Source organism: Schistocerca serialis, chromosome 7 (assembly GCF_023864345.2).
Source record: "Schistocerca serialis cubense isolate TAMUIC-IGC-003099 chromosome 7, iqSchSeri2.2, whole genome shotgun sequence".
Taxonomy (NCBI): domain Eukaryota; kingdom Metazoa; phylum Arthropoda; class Insecta; order Orthoptera; family Acrididae; genus Schistocerca; species Schistocerca serialis.
The window spans coordinates 453,715,324-453,734,027 of record NC_064644.1 but is presented as its reverse complement, the minus strand read 5'-3'; the positions used below and the strand labels follow the sequence as shown (position 1 = coordinate 453,734,027).

Below are 18,704 nucleotides of genomic sequence, written 5' to 3'. Positions count from 1 at the left end.
AGTGCCACTCCCAGTTGTCATTAGCAGCTAATATTGTGGTTGCGTAGTAGACAATACGTGGGGCGTCGAATGCCATAAAAATCATTGGCCTTTTCGACCTCGCACTCAAGTGGTTGCTTCTCAGTGTCACGTAAGTTTCCATGTAGCGTGATAACTTTTTTTCCTGTTTTTAAAAATGACTCTTGTCTGGCACAATCAGATAAAACGTCAGCTGGAAACACCCGACGACGGTCTGAAAGAGTAATTTCCACTTGGTATTTTATGTAATGATAACAGACAGTAAACCATGATCACTGATTTCTCTTGTTTTCTCTAATACCAGGTTTCCATCTTTAAACTGGCTCACTTTTACACTAGTATCAGGTCTCCTTGTCCTAGTCTCCCTCTGCTTCTTCACACTCCTTTGACTACGAATTCTCTCTCTCTTGTGCAAAAGTAGGTGAACACAGTGCATTTTGAATGATCTCAATGACAATATTTATAGACATTTTGTCAAAAATGTTTGCATATGGCGAAATTCCTGTGGGGATGTAATGTAAACTATCCATATTATCTTTGAATCGATAACATAATAAATCCGAGTAGGGTGTTTTTGAGTACAATATATTCTACAAGTCCATCTAGTTGTGTCATCTATTTTTCTGCCGTATTACTATGTGGATGGTGAAATTTAAATGCGTCTTTTCATGTTCTGTTTCAATCAATGGGTTCTACGTTTTTGACACGTAAGCGATCCACTATTTTGATACAATAGCTTTCCACGTGAACAAAATAATTTTTCTATTTTTAATATAAGTTTCATTTGTGGCTTTTTTAATTGCATACAATATGGCATTCTTTGTGAATAAATCCACTACGTGAAATATAACGTTGTATCCTCGTTTCGAACTTTAAAGTGGACCATAAACGTCAGTGATAACTAGGTCAATGGTTTTTTTGGGGAATTCTGTTTTATATAATAATGCTGGCAACTGCTATTACTTATCTTTCCCTTCGACATTTGCTTCGTTACCTCTTTGTCGCACTGTAAACCTACAAATTTTATTTAAATTTATACAAACAGTTTTACACGCCATAACGAACATAACTTTTATGAGTGTAAGCTACGATTTTATCAAGAATTTTATCTGTGTTTCAGTCTCCCCCATTGGCAATTGTGACTGCATCAGCAACTACACTTTCCAAAGTTTTTACAAATTAATTTCATAATCAAGTTGTTGACAGAAAGGTGATCCACATGATTAAGCGTCGGTGATCCAATCGACGTCCTTGCAAATAACTCAATGCGTTTTGATCAGGATAAACTATAGTTTCATGTCGTACTAAATAGCTTTTAAACATAATGAAGGCCCAGTGTACAGAAAGGAACACTCTCTGTTACCGAATATACCCTCCATGCTTTAAGAGTTACTAGAAAAAGGAATAGATTGCTGTCTACTTTCATCATTTATGACTTTTCCTTAAATTTAAAAAACTTCCAAACCATAATAGCTAAAGTCGTAAGATACGAAAGGTGACGATATTAGGTAAGGTCTAAATAACGTCCGTTACACAAAGCTGGCTTTATGGATTCAAAAGTCGCTTAACATTTTGGATCCTACATCCATGTAACATATTTCTACAAAAGATAGTATAAATTAGTTCATTCATACACTATCCACTTATATGTTTTCTATAAAATCGATTAATGAAAGGTATTGTAATTGTTTTCTCTCCGAACGTTCTAAAAATTCATTAACTGCTTCTATTTTTATCTGTATCAGAAATTACACTAGTCTTGGTGAAGTGCAGATCTAAAAATTTTTACTCACTCAAGGCAGATTTACTTTTCTCTAGTTTTAAAACCACTCTTCCGTTCCTTAACTTAACACAAATCTTTCTCCTGAAAGAATAATGCTCCTCGCAATACTCATTAGATTCTTTATGTGAGCTAAATAAATAGTTAACTTTGATTTCTGTTACTGTCCAAATACACAGTATAAGAAATTGACAAATTCTGATACTGACACACTTAAGCCAAAGGGAAACACACTTGCGCCATAGGGTGGTGAGTTTTCGGGTTCCGCTGGATAGGTCAGGAGTCCACTACACGCAACAGGCGGCTACACGGGTAGCAGGGGTTGTGTGGCGTGGACTGGGTGGTTTTTTAGGTTAGATGGCCTCGGGCAAGTACAGAAAGGGCAACAGCCTCAAAGGGTACGGGGCAAAGTCAGGACATGCGGGGACCAAGCAGCAATCGGTATTGTAATTGTAAACTGTCGAAGCTGCATTGGTAAAGTACCGGAACTTCAAGCGGTGATAGAAAGCACCGAAGCTGAAATCGTTATAAGTACGGAAAGCTGACTGAAGCCAGAGGTAAATTCTGCCGAAATTTTTACAAAGGCACAGACTGTGTTTAGAAAGGATAGACTGCATGCAACCGGTGGTGGCGTGTTTGTCGCTGTTAGTAGTAGTTTATCCTGTAGTGAAGTAGAAGTGGATAGTTCCAGTGAATTATTATGGGTGGAGGTTACACTCAATAACCGAGCTAGGTTTATAATTGGCTCCTTTTACCGACCTCCCGACTCAGCAGCATTAGTGGCAGAACAACTGAGAGAAAATCTGGAATACATTTCACACAAATTTTATCAGCATGTTATAGTCTTAGGTGGAGGTTTCAATTTACCAGATATAGACTGGGACACTCAGATGTTTAGGACGGATGGTAGGGACAGAGCATCGAGTGACATTATACTGAGTGCACTATCCGAAAATTACCTCGCGCAACTAAACAGAGAACCTACTCGTGGAGATAACATCTTGGACCTACTGATAACAAACAGACCCGAACTTTCCGACTCTGTAAGCGCAGAACAGGGAATTAGTGATCATAAGGCCGTTGCAGCATCCCTGAATATGGAAGTAAATAGGAATACAAAAAAGGGAGGAAGGTTTATCTGTTTAGCAAAAGTAATAGAAGGCAGATTTCAGACTACCTAACAGATCAAAACAAAGATTTCTGTTCCGACACTGACAATGTTGAGTGTTTATGGAAAAAGTTGAAGGCAATCGTAAAATGCGTTTTAGACAGGTACGTGCCGAGTAAAACTGAGGGACGGGAAAAACCCACCGTGGTTCAACAGCAAAGTTAGGAAACTACTGCGAAAGCAAAGAGAGCTTCACTGCAAGTTTAAACGCAGCCAAAACCTCTCAGACAAACAGAATCTAAACGATGTCAAAGTTAGCGTAAGGAGGGCTATGCGTGAAGCGTTCAGTGAATTCGAAAGTAAAATTCCATGTACCGACTTGCCAGAAAATCCTATGAACTTCTGGTCTTATGTTAAATCAGTAAGTGGCTCGAAACAGCATATCCAGACACTCCGGTATGATGATGGCATTGAAACAGAGGATGACACACGTAAAGCTGAAATACTAAACACCTTTTCCAAAGCTGTTTCACAGAGGAGGACCGCACTGCAGTTCCTTCTCTAAATCCTCGCACAAACGAAAAAATGACTGACATCGAAATAAGTGTTCAAATGGTTCAAGTGGCTCTGAGTACTATGGGACTTAACATCTATGGTCATCAGTCCCTTAGAACTTAGAACTACTTAAACCTAACTAACCTAAGGACATCACACAACACCCAGTGAAATAAGTGTCCAAGGAATAGAAAAGCAACTGGAATCACTCAACAGAGGAAAGTCCACTGGACCTGACGGGATACCAATTCGATTCTAGAATGTGACTAAGCCATGTCTCCCCAGTATCCTTTCTTTCGGGAGTGCTAGTTCTGCAAGGTTCGCTGGAGAGCTTCTGTAAAGTTTGGAAGGTAGGAGACGAGATACTGGAAGAAGTACAGCTGTGAGTACCGGGCGTGAGTCGTGCTTGGGTAGCTCAGTTGGTAGAGCACTTGCCCGCGAAAGGCGAAGGTCCCGAGTTCGAGTCTCGGTCGGGCACACAGTTTTAATCTGCCAGGAAGTTTCAATTCGATTCTACTCAGAGTACGCGAAAGAACTTGCCCCCCTTGTAACAGCCGTGTACCGCAAGTCTCTAGAGGAACGGAAGGTTCCAAATGATTGGAAAAGAGCACAGATAGTCCCAGTCTTCAAGATGGGCCGTCGAGCAGATGTACAAAACTATAGACCTATATCTCTGACGTCGATCTGTTGTAGAATTTTGGAACTTGTTTTTTGCTCGCGTATCATGTCGTTTCTAGAAACCCAGAATCTACTCTGTAGGAATCAACATGGATTCCGGAAACAGCGATCGTGTGAGAGCCAACTCGCTTTATTTGTTCATGAGACCCAGAAAATATTAGATACAGGCTCCCAGGTAGATGCTATTTTCCTTCACTTCCGGAAGGCGTTCGATACAGTTCCGCACTGTCGCCTTATAAACAAAGTAAGAGCCTACAGAATATCAGACCAGCTGTGTGGCTGGATTGAAGAGTTTTTAGCAAACAGAACACAGCATGTTGTTCTCAATGGAGAGACGTCTACAGACGTTAAAGTAACCTCTGGCGTGTCACAGGGAAGTGTTATGGGACCATTGCTTTTCACAATATATATAAATGACCTAGCAGATTGTGTCGGAAGTTCCATGCGGCTTTTCGCGGATGATGCTATAGTATACAGAGAAGTTACAGCATTAGAAAATTGTAGCGAAATGCAGGAAGATCTGCAGCGGATAGGCACTTGGTGCAGGGAGTGGCAACTGACCCTTCACATAGACAAATGTAATGTATTGAGAATACATAGAAAGAAGGATCATGTATTGTATGATTATATGATAGTGGAACAAACACTGGTAGCAGTTACTTCTGTAAAATATCTGGGAGTATGCGTGCGGAACGATTTGAAGTGGAATGATCATATAAAATTAACTGTTGGTAAGGCGGATACCAGGTTGAGATTCATTGGGACAGTCCTTAGAAAATATAGTCCATCAACAAAGGAGGTAGCTTACAAAACACTCGTTCGACCTATACTTGAGTATCGTTAATCAGTGTGGGATCCGTACGAGATCGGGTTGACGGAGGAGATAGAGAAGGTCCAAAGAAGAGCGGCGCGTTTCGTCACAGGGTTATTTGGTAAGCGTGATAGCGTTACGGAGATGTTTAGCAATCTCAAGTGGCAGACTCTGCAAGAGAGGCGCTCTGCATCGCAGTGTAGCTTGCCGTCCAGGTTTCGAGAGGGTGCGTTTCTGGATGAGGTATCGAATATATTGCTTCCCCCTACTTATACCTCCCGAGGAGATCACGAATGTAAAATTAGAGAGATTCGAGCGCGCACGGAGGCTTTTCGGCAGTCGTTCTTCCCGCAAACCATACGCGACTGGAACAGAAAAGGGAGGTAATGACAGTGGCACGTAAAGTGCCCTCCCCCACACACCGTTGGGTGGCTTGCGGAGTATAAATGTAGATGTAGATGTATTGACAACATTTACTATAATACAGAAAATACATATTTCCTTGATTCAGGAACCAGGTAGTTGATGAAAAGCAATTGCTACAGGCTTGATATCAATGTAATTCACGTAAACTCATGTAATAACTCATCTATATTCATCATTAAACATTCGTATGTATTCATACGTCTGTATGTATGAGTAATTTGATACTGACACCACATTTTGCGACAATTACTGAAGAAGTGTTACCTGACTTCTACTTCTTTCAGTTATCCCAGTTCTTTCCCATTTTCGAATGTCTTATCCAGCAACAGGCTTTCTGCAGTTTGAACATTACACTGCCGGAGGAATGAGTTCAATGGCACCAAAATACAATATGTGCATACTGAGAGGTTCTAGTGTTAGTGATCCACCTGTCACAGTCATCAGCGATCAGATGGCGTTCTAGAGGCCTGTCTGTCCGCCCTCTGTTTTTACTCTGCAAGCAGTAACTGTGCTGAATTTACTGGTAACAGTGCTTGCAACACTCATTTTAGGGTGCAATCATGCCCCGTCAGTGAGTATATACTGCTATTGAATAAGTTCAATCATTTGAACGGAGTCGCATTACAAACGTGAGAGAAGTTGGACGAACGTGTCGACTGGTTGGTGCACAATTGGGTACAATGTATAGGTGGTGTGTCACTGCTCTCTGCAGTGATCTGTGGAACATTCCCACACCCAAAGACCAGGTTCTGGACATCCGTGTAGTCAAGATCGATGTATTCTGAGAGCAGTAGTGGCAGACCGAATATCATCCAGCGAAGAAATCTGGGCACACGTTCTATGTGATGTGTCATTAAGGACTATTGGAAACCCTATGCTTGTAGTAGGACGAAGATCATATGTACCTGTGACCAGGCTAACACTATGACAATGTCAAGCACCGCTACTCTGATGATGTGAAAGAGTCGACGGAGAATGGAATGGCACTCTTTTCTCTTCAGTGATGACAGAGGTTCTTTTTGTACTTTAGTGATGGCCATACACATGTAGGAACGGCCTATTTGGGAGTGCATTTGCCTACGACACACAACCGAACCCAAGGCTTCATGGTCACATATGGTGTTTCCGCAAGGTAAAGTAACCAGTGGCCACTACATTGCACTCGGTATTATCCTCGTGCTGCTGCCATTACTTCGACAGAAAGATGATGCAATTTTTCTTCCAGAAAATGGACGTCCACATACGGCTACTCCGACGCACTATGCCCTGCACTGTCTACAACTACCTCCCTATTAACAAGATCACCAGCTGTCTCGTCAATTGAACACATATGTGATGTAGAGAAAGGGAAACTCACTCGTCCTCCAGAGCCTACAAGAACGACTGACGAGTTGCAACAAAAGGTTCAAGGTGCTTGCGAAAATCTCTCCCAGGATGCCATTCGGCACCTGTACGATCATTTGCATGCGAGAATACACGCTTGCATTGTCACCAGGTGAGGGGTGCGCTGTGTAGTGATGCGACTGTTTGAGCACTCTTTACTGTAACATGTATGTTTCATTTGGTCTGAATTATCTAACTTGCACTACTACAATGATGAACTACCTGTCGCATCACTTGTCAATAAAATGGCAACTTTTGAGGCTGTCGCACTTTTTTTTCTAGCAGTGTTTTATATAAAATTAACACATTGAAAAAATTTGCCCACATCTCGTGGTCGTGCGGTAGCGTTCTCGCTTCCCACGCCTGGGTTCCCGGGTTCGATTCCCGGCGGGGTCAGGGATTTTCTCTGCCTCGTGATGGCTGGGTGTTGTGTGCTGTCCTAAGGTTAGTTAGGTTTAAGTAGTTCTAAGTTCTAGGGGACTTCTGACCACAGCAGTTGAGTCCCATAGTGCTCAGAGCCATTTGAACCATTTTTTGAAAAAATTTGAGTATCCTCAAACACCACTAAATACATCTACATAATGCCACAACAAGGTTGTTAGACTATTTACCTAGGCATCACTTAGCCTCACTCCTATTTCTGACCCTTTCTTTTTTATAAACTTCATAAGATCTTCTTCTTCACTATTCAGTTCTTCACCGTCCTCTGCAATGTAATCTCCATCCTCTTCAAAGATTAATCTGATAATTTACCCATAAACTTTAACGTTGTTATTCTTTCAAAAATTTTGTGTATGACGTATGAACCTCTCAATCTGCATCATAGAAAATTTGTTATTTCCAGTCTTCAAGTGCATTCGCTTTATGTAACCGTTCAGTTAAATTAAGAATTACAAGACAACTGTGACTATATATTACACCTTCGATTTGAAACGTTAATAATACTTGACCTTTAATTTTCTGAGTTTTCCAGTGGCTCATTTTGTTTTTGCCGCTATTACAGGCATTCAGTCATAGTTTTCATTGTGTTTTTTTCATCACTGCTAAGATCCGAGAATTCTGGCTCCCTGTGTCTACCAAACATCTCTCTTACCAGCTTTTAATCTTCACACTGAGAAAGGGCTTCCCATATCTCGACAAGTTCCTATACCAGTGTCTTTCTTTAACAGATAAGTTTAAGTTCGATCAAAATTGATATGCGAGGGAAGTGAGTGTAATATAGTAGATTTACTGCTCACGTCGTGACAATATTTTTACCCTTTTATTTTATTTTATTTAATTTTTTTACCTTCTGGCGAATCACTTACTCTTTAGAGTACACTGGCTTACAAATCAGAAGGGAGGCTTACTTTACAATGAGCCTTGTCAATATGAACACCTAAGTAATAAAATCGTCCACATATTTTTATTAGAGAACTAATTTTTGCAATTTATAAGTTTCTTCTCTGTTTCTGTAGACATATTTTTCAATTCTACTTTCAGTTAATTACAAACAGAAACCAACATTGAACAATGTTTTGTTTCTTATTATATATTTGTCGTCTATATGTACATATTTTATATAAAAAGCTATAAGAATCACATTTTATGGGTATTATTTGTGAACTACACGAGGAGAAACTACGAATATATGTTATGTCCATCTAAAACAAAATATTAAAATTATTGTATCTGGCAAATATTTATCCTTCGAGATACATTTCCACAGAAATTAATGTTGCTACATTAATGTTTTTGAATTTACAAATATGTTTTAAACAGTCACATCGCAACGTGGGGTGAGGGAGTGATACAACAGCAAATGGAAAAAAGAGCTTCGTCGTCTACCAAGTTTTGGTTCCCTAAAGACAGATCTAGACTTTTTTTAGAAAATGCATAACGCTGTGCTGTCTGTAATAATGTTATTTTATTTTTCTACCGGTTTCGGTTCTGAAACATCATCAACGTCAGAAAATCATCACAGATGCCGTTGCTGATGATTCAGTACCGAAACCAGGAGCAAAATAATATAACAATATTGAAGACAGCACAATATTACGCATTTTCTAAAAATTGTACATACTGTTGACCATCGCCTAAGCAAGATGTACAGATCTAGATGCCACAGCGGAGTTCAGTGCAGTACACATTGTGTTACAGTTTTATATGTTGCAGTGTTCAGACACTGTTTAGAAGTGTGTAGCGCCCACCTCAGGTCCACGAAACTGATCCGTTGCAACTAGTCCCATGTTTCCACACATTGACCTCGCAGATGGTTGTCTATGTTGGCAGTGTTGCTCAGCATTGTCCAAAACTTTAAGTTCCCTCAGACATAGTTTCTTCCCGCTGTCCGTCTGACACAGCCACTGTGTCCAGTCTCAAATACCTCCTGTAAAGTCAAGCCTCTATGTTTGATTGTGGCGTCACGTTCAAACCTGCACCTGCCATGTGCAGAGACCCTGCGGCTGATCCCACCTGGATTCGACCTGAAGAAGACGTGCACGGCGGCCTACCTCTTGACGACCCCTGCCGGCCACTCCCTGACGTTGCAGCCAGGCTCCACTGTGGTCATATCCATCTTGGGCCTGCACCGCGACCCTCGCTACTTCCCAGAGCCGGAAGTCTTCGATCCTGAACGTTTCTCTTCAGACAACAAGGACCGACTATCCACGATAGCGTTCACACCTTTTGGAATGGGGCCACGCTCCTGTTTGGGTGAGTTTCTAGACTAAGTGCTGTGTTTTTAAAAGGTAAGTTCAGTGTGTCGTCATTTGTCATGATATATGCTACTTATGATATGGTTATAGTGACGTTATTATATTCACCCAGTACTCTTCACGTTAGACATAAATATGGGACATGGAGAGAACCCACAACCACCGAAAGCAGGTAGCTTGCTTGCATGCAGCAACTGTACAGTCTCGTCACAGAGACAGATAGAGTTAGGCAATAGCAACGACAAAAATGTTGGCAATATGGATTGGTAACAATTTACAGTACTAACTCTAGTCTGGAGATAGTTTAAAGTTCATTTGCAAGGATCAGTCATCAACTCTGGTCAAGTCCTGAGTCCATTGAACGATAACTACAATGACTTGTAGAATCTCCACTTGGCTCTTCTTTGGGGCGACTGTAGACACGTTTCTGATGCTGTCTTGAAGTACTGTTGATGCTGTGCGGATGCTGACTGCTGAATGGAGTGGTCAATTTTATGAACAAACTGACGGTGTAGCTATGGGCTCACCCCTATCGCCTACCGCAGCAGAAATTTTCATGGAGGCATTTGAGGAAACAGCCCTCCAGTCCGCACCATTACGTCCAAATTGTTGGCTTCGCTATGTCGATGATACTTTCGTCATCTGGCCCCACGGAGAAGAGGAGTTACAGAACTTCCACAAGCACCTTAACCAACAGCATAGGAAAATTCAGTTTACAATGGAAACAGAGAAGAATGGGGTGCTGCCTTTTCTCGACGTGGAAGTTTATCGAAAACCTGATGGTAAACTTGGCCACAAAGTGTACAGGAAACCAACCAATACGGACAGGTACCTTCACGCCTCCTCCCACCATCACCCCACACAGAAGAAGTCCGCCCTGCACACGCTAACGAAGAGAGCGTACAGGATAAGCGACGAAGAACATCTGAAGACAGAACTCGAACGCCTCAGGTCCATCTTCGGAACTAATGGCTATGGGAAGCAAATGATAGACAGCACCATGTCGACAAGGGAGAAGACTAATAGGGAAGAGGAGAAGGAGGCACAGAGCATTGCTGTGTTACCATATGTACAAGGGGTCACCGAACGTATTGGCAAAATTCTACGAAAAGCCGACATCAAACTAATTTTCCGAAGCAGAAACAAAATATCAGACATGCTCGGTTCTACCAAGGATGCAGTTGACAAACTACACACAGCTGGCGTGTATGAAATTGGTTGTGCGTGTGGATTAGTCTACATAGGTGAGACGGGACGTCCGATTAGCACAAGGCTCTCGGAACATGAAAGATATATCCGCCTGAAACAACACACTAAGTCAGCAGTGGCGGAACACCGAGACGAGTGCGAGAAACCAATATTTTTTCAAGAAGCCCGCGTCCTGGCGAAACAGCCTCTCACTTTCAAAAGAAAGATTAGAGAGGCGATAGAAATAGCCAAAAGACCCGCCAACATGAATAGAGAGGACGGGTACAAGCTTCCGAGGTCTTGGCTGCCTGCAGTAGCAGGGCTACGGAGCGGCGGCAGAGCCGTGGCGGCCCATGCAGACACGCGGAGAGCCGCAGTAGTGGTCGCGAGCACACAAAGCAATGGCACGCCGCAGCCGGCTTCTGGACAGCATGGAAACAGTGTGACATCACAGCCATCACCTGTTCGCTATTTGTCCGTCTCCTCCAATGGGGGTGGATTAATATAGAGACCAATAGAAAACAGCTATTTCAGCCAATGACAGATAATAAAGGAAACACCAATAAAGCATACCTTTCACTCCTCCTCCTCCTCCTTTTACAGCCAATCAAGTAACGACACGGTTTTCTCGTGCAGCTATTTAAGGAACCAAGTGTGTTCATTTAGCAGTTAACGTTAGGCCCTGATGAAGGCTAGCTGCAACGCTGGCCGAAACGTTGGCACATTTTAAATTATGACGATGCGGTCTGATACCATGAAGAATTTTACTGTATTGTGAACTTTTATTTCTTTTTTCAGGAAACACGGATTCAGCGATTTAAATTGTATTAATATTTGATGGCCGGAACATAATATAACTGTAAATGTATTTATTTATTGCTGTAGGTTACCGCAACGTACAGTGCTACAATACAGACAAATACATTTAGAAAAGACTTCTCAACAGTTAAACTGATATTCAAGTTACCAAATATCATCTCTACTTTGGGCATCTTCAGTTATCTTGTTACTACTTTTACTGTCTCGTCTCCTAATCTAATCCCCTCAGCGTCGAATGATTGAATTCAAATGCATTTCACCACACTTGCTTTACTTTTGTTGACATTCATTTTATAACCGCTTCTCAAGAAACTATGTATTGAGTTCGATTGACCTTCCAGGTCCTATACCGTCGCTAACACATTTACAACATTTTCTTTATTCTCCTTGAACTTTAATTAAATTTTCTAATTTCTCTTTCGTTTACATCACAGCTTCCTCAATATAGACACTGGACAACACGGGTGATAGATAGACTCGGTCCCTGTCTCACTTACTTCTCGACTGCAGTTTCCCTTTCGTGATGACAAACATGAGATAAGTTGTTACAATCTGAGATGTGAAATCGTGCCTTTCACACTGCAGATTTCAAGTGATGAACAAGAACACATCACTTTCCGGCACCCAGCAAGTGACATTCATTAACTTAAAATTTACGTTCATCAATATTTAATTTCTTCTTTGTCCATACCCATGTTATATGGATTGAATCATTGTTAGTGACAGTTGTCCGGAAGCCGTTTACAATGCCACCATTCTCCTACTCTCCACGCCCCCGCCCCCCCCCCCCTCCCCAGGCGGAATCTGTGTACGTCATCTGTCTGCATCTAGAGTAAATATCGTGTTGAAGTCTGAGAACGTTGTTCCAAATGTTTCCGTAGGGTGTGTCTTTGGCCGAACGTGGCTACCAGCCCAGTATTCACTTGGTTGGATGTGGAAAACCTCCTAAAAATTACATACAGACTGATCGGATCACCAGCCCTCTGAGTTAACCAGCGAAGCGGATTCGATTCGGGGCAGGCTCACCTCCCTGAATCCCGAAAGAGATGCGTTGTCGCCTCCCTGGAAAATCGTGGGTCCGGTCGCTGCGGCAGAGCGGTTCTAGGCGCTTCAGTCTGGAACCACGCTGCTGCTGCGGTCGCAGGTTCGAATCCTGCCTCGGGCTTGGATGTGTGTGCTGTCCTTAGGTTAGTTAGGTTTAAGTAGTTCTAAGTTCTAGGGGACTGATGACCTAAGATGATAAGTCCCATATGCTTAGAACCATTTGATTTGAAAATCGTGGGACCTTCAGAAGAAAAGCTGCTTACTCAGGGAAAGAGTTATTATTTCCCTAGATCAAAGAAAACTGTCTTACTATGTGGTAGCTCACGTTTGCGAACCGCTGTGAACTACTAGGAGCCACTGCTGTGGAGAATGAAATGAGTAGGTAACTAGGTAGTCCATCACCTTAAAATTGAAGAGGTGAGGCTTATCGCTCAAATTTTCCTTTTCGTTGAAAGCCTATTAGCAATGATGCCCGCAGAAGAGCGCACATGCTTTTGTAGTGTGTGAATCTAAAGAAAGTGGTATCCCAATGTGAATTATTTTTCTGTCTGATGTGGCTAGAAATGCACGACACATCAGCTTGCCGAATGGCGCTGTCTTTGCAGAATTGTAAAGGCTTTCTCTGTCCTTTGCTGGACTTCACGGGTGCGGTCGGGATGATCAAAATGTTTCCTTCTGAGCGCGCTGCTTCATCGTATTTGCAACGTAGCGCGACTCCGATGCGGGTATATAAGCACCGACATGTAGGTAAAGAATTAGTTGGTACTCACGTCTTCTGACGTGGGTGCGGTAAATGCGGAAACGCAAACTGTGACATTATTACTACATGCGTCCAGACAGGACCAACGTGCTTGAAAAATTGAACAATGTGTGTGGAGCACCATATCTGTCGAAAGCCACCGTTGTGAAATGGTGGAGTGCTGGTCGAGATTCAACATAAGGCACCGATCGATCTGGGAGGCCCAGCCTCATCCATTACGGACAAGTGGGTGACACCTGAGTACGTGCTCTTACAGTCCTGACCTCTCCTTATGGGATTATCGCACCTTTGGTCTAATAATGCCTTGACGGGTCGACGATTCCCGTCGGGCAAGGATGTGCAGCAGGCAGTTATGGACTTCTTCACGCAGCAGGGCACGGTGCTTTATCAAAGGTGTGTCTTCGATCTGGTGCGTCTGTGGAGTGATTGCCTCAACGCTCATGCGATTTTGCCTTATTGACATACCGGTTATGGACTGTACGAGCTTCGAAAGAAAGCTTTCTGATCGTCCAATTGTCAGTAGACTTCCAGCAATTCGAAAGTAGTTATGCTAAATAACTACGAGGGCTGGAACTTAAATAGTGGTAACTACAAGTATTTATTCACAAACGATACAAAAGAGTTTCATGTTTGCACCTGTTACTGTCCTTCAATGTAGTCACCAGCGATGTGTAGAACCCGTTGCCAGCGATGTGGAAGGCGTAGTATACCGTTAGCAGAGCCTGTTCTGTTGATGGTGCGAATGGAGCGGTCTACTGCCTGTTGAATTTCTGGAACTGTTCTGAAGCGAATGCCACGAAGTGATTCCTTCATGTTCGGAATAAAATCAAAGTCCCAAGGACTTAAGCCCGAGGAGTATGGTGGACGGTACAGTACCTCCCAGTCCCATCGACCGAACAGAGCAGCCACACAGCCTGCGCTGTATGCGCATGGTCGCAGTTCATGCTCCAAAAACGACCAGCTTTGCGAAAGAAGAGGCGACACTTTCTGCGCAACCCACCCATCATTTTCCACGACAATGCGCGGGCGCATACAGCGTAAGTTGTGGCTGCTCTGTTCGGTGGATGGGACTGAGAAGTACTGTACCATCCACCATACTCCCAGGACTGAAGTCCTTTTGACTTTGATTTGATTCCGAACATGAAGGAACCACTTCGTGGCATTCGCTTCAGAACTGTTCCAGAGATTCGACAGGCAGTAGACCGCTGCATTCGCACCATCAACAGAACAGGCTCTGCTGATGGTCTACTACGCCTTCCACATCGCTGGCAACGGGTTCTACACATCGCTGGTGACTACATTGAAGGAGAGTAACAGGTGCAAACATGTAACTCTTTTGTATCGGTCGTGAATAAATAGTTGCCACTGTTTAAGTTCCAACCTACGTATTACGGTATGAAGTCGATAAGTTCTATAAATGTTTAAATGGTATTTTGCCATGCCACTGTGTATGTTAACGAAATGTACAGAGCAGTATATAATTATTCACTGGAACTTTTCAAGCCATGTAATTTCATGTGGCAGTCTCAAATTATGTCATATAATTTTAATTCCTAACGAGATGTTTTACCACCTAATCTTTTAGTCACACAAAAGTCTGCAGCAGTATAATTGGTATTGTTGAAATTACATATTGCGTAATATGTAGTAAGATGTTCGTTATATGTTTGTTTAACTGGACACTGTAGCTGTATGACGTGCAATGAAACTTTTGCAGGTCAGCGATTCGCACTCTCACAAGTGAAGATGGGCGTGGCGGCCATAGTTCTCAGTCTGGAAATATGTTGCACGCCACTTACCCCCGCATCTATCGAAATGGACCCTAAGTCTGTCCTGACTGCCAACAAGGGTGGCTTGTGGCTTGCTTTCCGGCCTCTCCCTACATAACTGAAGAAGACTAAAAAGGACAGTTATTGTGGAAGATCTTATATTCTCTTACATGTGGCTGTATTTGTGTTAAAATATGCATCAATAAAGAGGTTTGCTTCGTTAGAGTTTTCTGCTTAAGAACACTTTCTAAGAGATCATAATCAAAGAGTTATGGGTTTCAAAAAATTCTGCACTTTCAAAGAAGACGGCTCTCCATCACTGGTCGCGAAATCGTGTGTGAAAATCTGCAATAATTATGTATGCACTTACAAAATTGGTGCTTAAGCAAAGCTTTTACTTATCCTACAGTTATTTGTAGTTCCTGGTGATATCTATCTAATGAGGTAGAAACGAAACAAATTACTTTTATATAATTGATTAAGTAGTCCTATATGAATCAAACCGTAGTACAAAAACTGACTTTAAAAGACGTATTGTCAGAGAATGGAACTGCAGCATAACTATTACTTACAAGTGGTACCAGTGAATAAATGGTAGGTATTGACTAGTAGGCATTATCATCTGGTGAATTATTTTTAATATAAATATTTCTTAGCGGATATACTGTAGCTGTAGTAGAATCGTCATCTATGGCTCAGCCTCGATTTGTGAAGTTCTTTTTGCGCTGTCGAGAATTTCTGTTTAAATTCATTTATACTTCAAACATAATTGTAGGTAACTGACATAATCAAAGCTACAGCTAAAAGATATGTCTATTCCTCAAGGTTAGCTTGACTGTATCTCAAGGAGAGATCTGAAAAAAAACTGATTTCTGACCATGGGAATGCACTCATTCTAAAAAGCAGTTTCACATCTAAATGTTTATGTACTTCTGAGTAAGTCGTTTCTGAAATGATGTCAATAAAAATGTGAATTTCAGCATAAAATTCCCTTTTGAAACAGTACTTCCTAGCCAATGACAATTACATTCTAAAACTGATGGACATATTATATGATAAGTATACACTTTGTGTTATTTATTCAACAGTTTTTGCTGTAATGTAATAGAGGCTTAAAGTAAATTCAGTCATAGAACTGAAAACTGATGAATGAAAACACCACTGACAATTGGTAACATCTCATTTTAGTTAACAATGCTTCTGGGTTCACAGCTTATGGTTGCAACTAAAAATTGCTACAGTAATTCTTCATGCATGAACACAATGTTCTTAGTCAAAGTATTGCCATTCATAGAATATTGTGAATATTTTAAAAAAAGGCTACTAGGGATGGTGGTCCATGTAATATCCACAACTAATGGTGCCAGGTAGATTGTACCAATAAACTGGTCATTTATTTCATGTACAAGTATTTATCTTAAACAAGACACAGAAGGTGCAGTTTGCAAGAGTATGTCCCCCCTTCACTGGCCTCCAGGAAACACTGACTGCGCAGTATGTAAAATTCTTTGCGAGCATCTAAAAAAATCATCAGTAATTAAATTAAATTTTACAACTTAGTATTATTAGATACATCACATATTAAAATCTCTTGATTGTATCAAATGTTATTGGGAATATGAATAATGAAGGCTTAATCTGGTCCCTAATTTCATTGTAATATGTCAGTTAAATCAAATACCAAGAAAATGCATAGCAACAGTTTGCTTTTGTTCTACAATATTACTTTTATTGCTAACCGGTTTTCGGCTTACAAGGCCATCTTCAGACATTTACTGAGTATTATCACCAAAGAAGTTAAATGTTAGCAGAGAACATTGGAAGAGAAGTAACACATCTAGAGTGAGGTAGGAACATACAGTAAGTAACATCTTTGCAATGAAATAGTAAAAACTGAACAGTAAGTAACATCTTTGCAATGAAATAGTAAAAACTGAACGGTACATAAATATCAATGGAGTTGACAGGAAAACCTTTAGCACAAAATAGGAATAGCATGCCTACATAACAGTTTCTATTAAGAAACAAAACTAATAAAATAAGATAAAATTAGTACTAGACAAGGCTGCATAAAGAGGTATGAAACATGGAGAGTGATACACAACAAACTGAAAAAGAAGAGACAGTTGTTGATGTAAATACAGAATACATAAGGAACTTAAGCAATATCAATAAGATAAACAGAAATTAATAAATGCAGGAAAATTGAGGTGTTTGAGGCAACCTACAGTTTGAGAGTGTGGTGGTACTGCATTTTAACATTAACATTATAATCAAAGCAGTGGCTGTGTACAAGTTTTCATTAAATAAACGAGCAAAGTAAAATATGAACAGTATTTGATGAGACAACTACAAGGGGAGTTAAACATGGACAGTGATACAAGTACAAGTTAAAAGGAAACCCTTAACTATTGAAACTGCAGCCTATGTGGAATACAAAGACAACTGCAACAAATTAAACAAATTAATGACTACAGGAAAATGGGAATACGTAGGAAAGAGTGAGGGAAGTAATGAACAACAAAGATGATTATATGAAGTTTAGGAGAGAGGAAGTGTTGAGTTGTGTTTGGTCATTTAGGATGAGATCTGGACTGTGCCTCCTAGAATGTATGGGCTTCCTAAACTGCATAAACAAAATGTTGTTATTCGTCCAGTTGTATCATCATTCACTGCTCCATCTTACAAACTAGCCAGTAAACTTCATGTCCTAATTAAGAGTAAGACTAAATTCAAACCAAAGCGTGGTATTTCAAACTCTGTTGACCTAGTAAACAAGTTACAAGGTATATCTGCCTCACACAGCGATAAATTAGTATCCTTTGATGTCAGCAGTTTGTTTTCTAACATACCAGTAGTAGAATGTATTGATACTCTGACAGAGCTGATGTACAAGTCTAATGTCAATCCTGTGGAATTGAATGACTTGAGACTGACCACACAGACATGCCTTGCACAGAACTATTTCCAGTTCCAAGGCACTCTTTATAAACAATTAGATGGCTTAGCTATGGGTTCCCCTCTTAGTTCACTGTTGGCTGAAATATTTATGGACCATTTTGAACAAAATTTTCTAAAAACAGAACCTTTCAGTGCAAACATCAAATACTGGTTTAGATATGTAGATGATGTCCTGTGTATGTGGACTGGTACTAGAAGACAACTCAACACATTCTTGAAAAACCTAAACAGTCAACATAAAAATATTCAGTTCACTACGGAAATTGGCAACAAATCCATAAACTTCTTAGATCTCACCCTTGACATCAGTACACACACACATTGTTTCAAAATTTACAGAAAAACAACAACTACAGACACAGTAATACCTTCTTGCTCACAACACCCCATAGTTCACAAACATGCAGCTTTCCACTCAATGGTACACCGTCTCATATCTATCCCCATGTCCAGAGATGATTTTAAAGCAGAGTTAGATATAATAAAATTTATTGCCACAGCCAGTGGCTACAATCCAGTTCTTATTGACCACATCTTGTACAGGAAACAAAAACGGAAAATTATACCCCTCCTCTATGCCCCAACTGCTTCCCCATCCACTATCTGAAAGAAATGGTGTACACTACCATTTCTAGGTCAGGTATCACAGACTGTAGCCAAAGCACTGAAATCCTGCAAGTATAGGGTTTCCTACAATGTCAGGAACAC

At 41.1% G+C, this 18,704-nt stretch overlaps 1 protein-coding gene across 1 annotated transcript in view; it reads left to right on the top strand.

Moving 5' to 3' along the window:
* The window catches only part of LOC126412657 (probable cytochrome P450 6a20), a 121,285-nt gene extending 106,022 nt beyond the window's left edge, over positions 1-15,263 (top strand). The window contains exons 8-9 of the mRNA XM_050082360.1: positions 9,193-9,453; positions 14,984-15,263. Of these exons, the coding sequence (XP_049938317.1) occupies positions 9,193-9,453; positions 14,984-15,153 (431 nt within the window). The 3' untranslated portion in view covers positions 15,154-15,263. The remainder of the gene's footprint in view (positions 1-9,192; positions 9,454-14,983) is intronic.
* The last annotated feature ends 3,441 nt before the right edge of the window (positions 15,264-18,704 follow it).